This window comes from Cucurbita maxima, unplaced genomic scaffold (assembly GCF_002738345.1).
Source record: "Cucurbita maxima cultivar Rimu unplaced genomic scaffold, Cmax_1.0 Cma_Scf00012, whole genome shotgun sequence".
NCBI lineage: Eukaryota > Viridiplantae > Streptophyta > Magnoliopsida > Cucurbitales > Cucurbitaceae > Cucurbita > Cucurbita maxima.
Genome location: NW_019272028.1, coordinates 2,716,980 through 2,723,821, shown reverse-complemented (window position 1 = coordinate 2,723,821; position 6,842 = coordinate 2,716,980). Strand labels below are relative to the sequence as shown.

General features: G+C 34.4%; 1 protein-coding gene across 2 annotated transcripts in view; it reads right to left on the bottom strand.

The window, feature by feature from the left end:
- LOC111487213 (transcription factor MYB33-like) overlaps positions 1-3,580 on the bottom strand; it is a 5,240-nt gene extending 1,660 nt beyond the window's left edge. Inside the window, exons 1-4 of one of the 2 annotated variants that reach the window (XM_023134532.1) lie at positions 3,513-3,557; positions 2,884-3,041; positions 1,863-2,246; positions 357-1,353 (exon numbers count right to left, since the gene is read on the bottom strand). In XM_023134532.1, coding sequence (XP_022990300.1) covers positions 357-1,353; positions 1,863-2,219 — 1,354 coding nt within the window. In that variant the 5' untranslated portion in view covers positions 2,220-2,246; positions 2,884-3,041; positions 3,513-3,557. Of the gene's footprint in view, positions 1-356; positions 1,354-1,862; positions 2,247-2,883; positions 3,042-3,512 lie in introns of both variants that reach the window. The other variant, XM_023134533.1, reaches the window with a different exon arrangement.
- Positions 3,581-6,842: the final 3,262 nt, after the last annotated feature.

Genomic DNA, 6,842 nt, shown 5'->3' with positions numbered 1-6,842 from the left:
TTTTTTTTTTTTTTTTTTTTTTTTTTTTTTTTTTTTTTTTTTTTTTTTTTTTGTTGTGAATAAATTAGACCATTAAATCTGGGGTTTTACAAAAAAAAAATATATAGGGTTAACAAAAACCTAATGTCATCAAGAAATGAGATCCTATTTAAACTCGATAATGTTACTTCCTACGACATAAATATGAGGGTCCAAACCTCATATCCCAAACTAAAATCCAAATCCGTGCATGAATTGTATGGTAGGTATGTAAAGAATAATTTAAATGACCAAATGCACCTGAACGAGTGAGGTAAGATTTGAATTAGTATTCATTATAAAAAATATATATATTTAGCTTCGAGCGTGAAACTCACCAGAAAAGGCCTCAGTAAGAGCAGGATCTTCATATGAACTTCCGGTTGCACTGATCGGTGTACACTCACTGAAAAGTGTTGAGGTAGAGTGACCAAATGGAGAAACAGCCTCAGTATAGTCATCAATTTCTGTCTTACCCGCTGTCATATTATAACTATCAGTTACATCACCTGGAGTAATACTGCATGAATTTGAATTCTTATCAGATGGATGATTCTTTGGACAACCAATCGTCTTAGATTCATATATTAAAGCTTCTAGTAAGCCACTATTGCGTGGTGAAAGGCAATCTGATCCCAACATAAAAGTTGGTGGAGATTGAATAAACGGATCAACTGATTCAAACATTGCCGGTTGGATGGGTGTCTCCCAACTGCATAAATCAGTTTCTGGATATTGGAGTGAAGGGAGCTCCAACTTCTCTGTCTCTTTCGAGTGCTGAGAAGCAGAGGAATTGCCATTTGTAAGGGAATGGCTACCCTCAAACGAGCCAAAAGACATGGCATTCTTAGTGGCAGCGTTAGGATCAAGAGGAAAAGGTGACCCATATGATTGAGCAACTTGATCATAGGAATTATCCTCAAACTGGTGGAAAGGGGTTTTAACACTACCATCAGGACCAGAGAATAAGGGTGCTGATTCCCGGTAACGCTTTTGACGATGCATTGTAGATGGCATGAAATTACCATATTGAGAAGAATCAAGACCTCTTTTCAGCATACAACTTGAAATTTCTGGAAGCTGGGGCATATAAGATAAGGCATTATGAGGCTTGCCTTGAAATTTGACATCCGGTATTGCATCATAACTATTAGCCTGAAGAAGATCATGATGATCTTTACCTACAATATTACTACCACCTGTGTCTTGGTTATGACGATGCTGCCATGCGCGCAAACTCACTTCAGGGGGATACAGAGGTAGACCAGCCCGCTGCCGCCTCTTAATTCGAGTATTCCAGTAATTCTTAATTTCATTGTCTGTGCGTCCAGGTAACTAAGGAAAAACACAATAAATACCTTAAGGAAATGCAAGTATTTCTAAGGATCAAAACTAGAAATGCCTATCACTAGATGATTAAATCTACAGCAATGAATGGAAGATTTGAATGCCAGAAAAGGCGTTATAGCCCTCAATGGATAACAGGCAACTACCATAGATGAAAAAACATAAACCCTTGATGGATAATAGGCAACTGGCATAAATGTAAAACATGCGCTGGAAACCATAGAGAAAATTATAAGTTGCATTGAAGAACCTACAAAGTGGAGCGAACAAAACAATGTGTAACTATAATTTTTCACATTGAAACATCCAATTCGCTAGTCTTAAATAGTTTATCTTGTATGTTGAAAACAAGATTTTGTTTAATATTATCATCTACAAATGAAATAAATTTCAATTCTCAAACCACGATTTTTCCTGGAAAAAGCAAGAAAATCCAAGCCAGCAGTAGCAAATAATCAAACAAATAAAATAAAAAGGAAAGGAGATTGTGCACATACATGGGCTGCCATGCGTGCCCATTTGTTTCCCATTTTTGCGTGCAGATGAATTATTGTATGCTCTTCTTCTGCAGTAAACGCCCCTTTTTTCAAGTTTGGTCTGAGATGATTGGCCCATCGCAAGCGACAGCTTTTCCCACAACGAGAAAGTCCAGAATGCTTCTGAACAGCATTCCAATTCCCCTCCCCATGTTTTTTTACATATTCTATCAAAATCTCATCTTCATTAGATGTCCATGGTCCTTTCTTAAGACAGCCACCGCTAACATTCCCTCCGCTATCTTCATCTACCAACGGTGATAATATCTCATCATTTGAAGGTATGTTGTCTTCACTTCGATTTTTTGTTCGCCGCATCTCTTAGTTTGCAATCAAATAAAGATCCTATAACCAAATTAGGAATATTGATGAAACAAGGAACAATTAAAAAAGAGAGAAAAAGAGCACAGACTTCAACAAACAGAAGTCATCGTGTTGTGATCAAATCCAAGTGGAAAAAAAAGAAAGGGGCTGAGGTAGAGCACCCATCACCAAGAAAAATACGTGAAGATTCAAATGAATGGAGGGGGATCTTATGTTTAATCATAACATTTTTACTAATCAGTACTGGAATAAATAATTAAGTCTTCATAAATGTTCACATAAATACAGATTTCCCTGATCCATAAAAAGAAGAAAAGCCACTTAAATTCTCTTACTCCTACTGGAAGAAATAAATGAACAAAGAAATTATCGACAGTGAAGTTAATCTGTTACTCTAACCTAGAAGAGTCACTCATCATAAATTCTTAAAGTTCGATAACTCCAAGAACAAAATCCCAAGTAATTAAGTCATTAACTACGAAAGAAGTCTGCAATTATAGTAACAAATTCAGCATAATCGACACTGAAAAAGTAAACCGTAGCCTACTAAATACAGATCCTTCCTAGCACATCTAGAACGATTTAAACCTCTAAATATCAAAACCTAAATCCACAAAAATCCATTTCCATGGAAGAACGGAACAGAGAATCGATATACCTGAATCGAACTCCCGCAACAGAACAAATTCTCAAAGAAACAGGCTTTAAATCGCCGACTTAATGAAAAGCACACAAAAATGATCGAACGAGAAATCAATAGGTCATTCGAGGTGCCGAATTGAGCTACCAGCAGAGAAAATATCGATAATGGAAGATCTGAAACAGAGACACAATCCAAAAGCGGAAAAAAATAAAAATTACAAAAAAAGTAAAAAGAAAAAAAAAATCAGCTCGCGAAATCACTGAGCAGAAAACACAAACTCCATTTCACCAAAATCATCAGAAAGAGAAACAATCAAAAAGTGCTAAAAACAGACAATTATATCCATAATCATCACTGCTCAAATCTAAACCCTAGTCCTCTCAAAGATCCATCTCTAAAACCAAACAAATTCAACAACAAAAATTCATAAACCCTCGATAAATGCTGACCACAATTTGTGAGAGATGATGATGAAGAGCAACACATCTGGGAGAATCCCAGAGATCCAAAAGAAAACCCCTCCCACAGGAAATACACAGTGAGAGAGAAAGGGATACTGAGAAATTGAAGTTTTTGAGAGAGAAATTGAAATGGCAAACGAAGAGCAAAATTAGGCAGAGAGAAAGGAGGAGAAAGTTGCATACATCTCCATCCTCTCCTTCCTTCTTCAATCTTCTCTTCTTCACTGCAAATCAAAATCAAATTTCTCATACTTTCTTTCAATATATATATTAAATTTTCTTCACTGAAAAAATCAAAATCAAAATTCTCATACTTTCTTTCAATATATATATTAAAATTTCTCACAAAATATTGCGTATAAAAGTAATTGTTTAATTATGACTAATTTAACTCATATTTAAATTAACTTTTTCATCGCTATTTATTTTTTAAAAAAATAAAGTATTAATATGCAAAATAATTCTTTTTTATTTTTTATTATTAAATTAAGACGTGTAACTCCATTTAAATATATTTTTAAAAAATTATATTCTCAAAATTAAATATTTTATTTTAATTTTTTTTAATAAATATATCGTATTAGTAAAAAAATTAAATTAATAATAAATTAAAGTTGATTCCAACTAACTCTTAAATCATATTCATTTTTTAATATTATCTAAATAAATCTTTAAATTATGCTAATTGATATTCGCCTTTTAAAAATAAATTATACAACTGAATTGAGGCTCAGACATATCCCCGATCTGTTCGGATGTCTCCAACCTAATTAAGGCCGATCGATTAGAACACCTGTAGGAAAAAGATAAAAGAGAGAATAAAGAGGCAAAAGATCATCAAATTCATTCCGAAACTTCATTTTGCATGTTTTTTTTTGCTTAAGTTAAGGATCTTAGCCTATGTACTGTTAAAATTAAGTTTTGACCCTTTAATTTGAGGGGAGAGATACAAGGTACCTTGACAAGGTGACATTAGCCTCTACCATTTCGAGCTCTAGTCCATTTGAATCATGTATATTTACATGATTTTTGGATGTCTTTGATTTCGTGTCCGGTAAAGTTAGGATATGACCATTGGCAAAAAGGATCGAGATATGACCATTAACTAAGCCAAGGTTTAACACGAATAAACAATGTATTACTCGTCACAAAATAGATTAACAAACCATATTTTAGGAATTATCAGCTAGGGCCGGCCTTGCATTAGTTTGCTTCTACCTACCCTTAAATCTTCCAAATATTTCACGTTATATAATTTAACCTTAAAAAAATCAAGATCATTCATAATAAGCACGTGAAAACATAATATATCAAACACAAACAAACAAAAAAGAATAGGTTTGTGTGACATATTCCAGTACAATCCAATAACGACAAAAAAAAAAAAAAATGGTGTGTTGAATATGATAATACAGAATTCATTCATTGTTTGTCATAAACGAAGCATTAAGAATAACCCGAAATCATTGAGGTAAAATAATATATCAGGTATATCGAGCACTTAATGAGGAGTATGTACTACTTTGATAATAGAAATTCTTCTGTCATAGTTAATAAAACTACGAACCGAACGTCTCCACGTATCGACCCGTCTTTTTTCTTGTCCAAATGAGACACAATTCAAAGAAGGAAAAGAGAAAGTTGTTAGATGAATTTCCTAACATGTGATATTCTTTTCATTTGCAAATTCTAGGCGAACAAACGAGAGAGTTTGGTTGCATCCCATAAGTGCCCATCTCTTGCCTTTAAAAAAACCCATTAATCAAAAAAATTATTTAAGAAAAAAAAAAAAAAACATTCCAAGTACGTGGAACTGGATCCAAGATCACGATATCCGGAATCAGTGTTGGAGGTCGATTCGGATACCCCACCCTTATTATAGAGGAGAGTTTGGCACTTAGTTGCCCATATGGTGCATCGCCTATTTCTCGTTCTCACTCGGAACCCCTTCAATAGAATCGAAGAACCTGTGTGGGTGGGAGAGCGCAATAGCTAGTCTCCTGGTTCGAACGGATTCTCTGAAAAACACTAATAAAGTTCCCTCGAGAGCCAGTTCGTTAGGAGCAGGTTTTGTTTGAAACCTGTCTGATCCAACCAAAGAGTTAGTATCTCAAAAATCAAAACAAATCATTTTCTATATTCCATTTATGGGTAAGAATTAAGATATGTGATCGAGCTCGTCACAAGCTGTGCAATTAGGTACCAATTATCATTGTAAAAATGAGGGGTATTCACGGGTTGGATTTAAATTCTCTAATTAGGTACCAATTATCATTGTAAAGTGAGACTGACGGCGATACGTAACGAGTCAAAATGAACAATATCTACTAGCGGTGGACTTGGACTTTGATACCAATTATGAGACCTCACATCAGTTGAAGAGGGTAACGAGACATTCCTTATAAGAGTGTGGAGACATTTCCCTAATAGACACGGTTTAAGACCATGTGGCTACGGACGATATGTAACGAGCCAAAACTAACAATATATGTTAACAGTGGACTTGGGTTATTACAAATGGTATTAGAGCCAGACACTGGCCAGTGTGCAAGCAAGGACGATAAGCCCTCAAGGAGGGTGGATTGTAAGATCTCATATATCGGTTGGAGAGGAAAACGAAACATTTCTTATAAGGGTGTGGAAACATTTCCCTAATATACGTTTTAAAAATCGTGAGGCTAACAACCCGAGCCAAAGCAGACAATATCTAATAATAGTGATCTTGGGCTGCTACATGTACAAATGTCAAATTTTTTTTTTTTTTTTTTCATAACCATCCTAAAGAGTAGGGTAGAGTTGAGTTGTGAACCCTATTTTCAAGTTGGTCGGGTTTATGCACCAAAAAAAGTTCCCTAACCTACAAATTAAACCGAATTTTTTCAATTTTCCCAATATTCAACCAAACCTGAATTTAATATATAACCCAACTCAACTTTTATATAGTTCGGGTTATTCGAGTCATCAAGTCGTATTAACATCTCTAATAAATGTCGAAGATTGAACTAAAAGAATACGATTATTTCGTTTGGGCTCTAAGAGATTTAAGCATCTGATCCTTCTGATCGAACTATATCTTATACAGTTCACTAATCAAAACTTTTCCGCTCTTTTTAAGGAAAGGGAGAAAGAATACGACAAGTAAAGAAATTACATACAGAACAAAAGTACACGTTTTCGAGAAACATCAAACAAAAAAACCCCAATTTAATGAAGTTGATACCAAAATTAGGAGAGAAAGAATATGAAAGAGAAAAAATTGGGCAAATTAGGGTTCATAGAATAGTGAAGAAAAAAATGGAATAAATGAGAGCCCATACTCTTCCCCTTTTTTCCATTTTTTATGGCTATGTTTGTGATAGTGTGATGTCACATGAATAGGGATTGCCCTAAATAATGTCACATGAAGTCTATTCCGACACGGTATTTTAATAGTCAGCTCGAGATAATTAAAAAAAAAAGTGTTTTTATGTAAAGCACGGTTCGTTTTTTTTTTTTTTTTTGTTTTCTAAATTT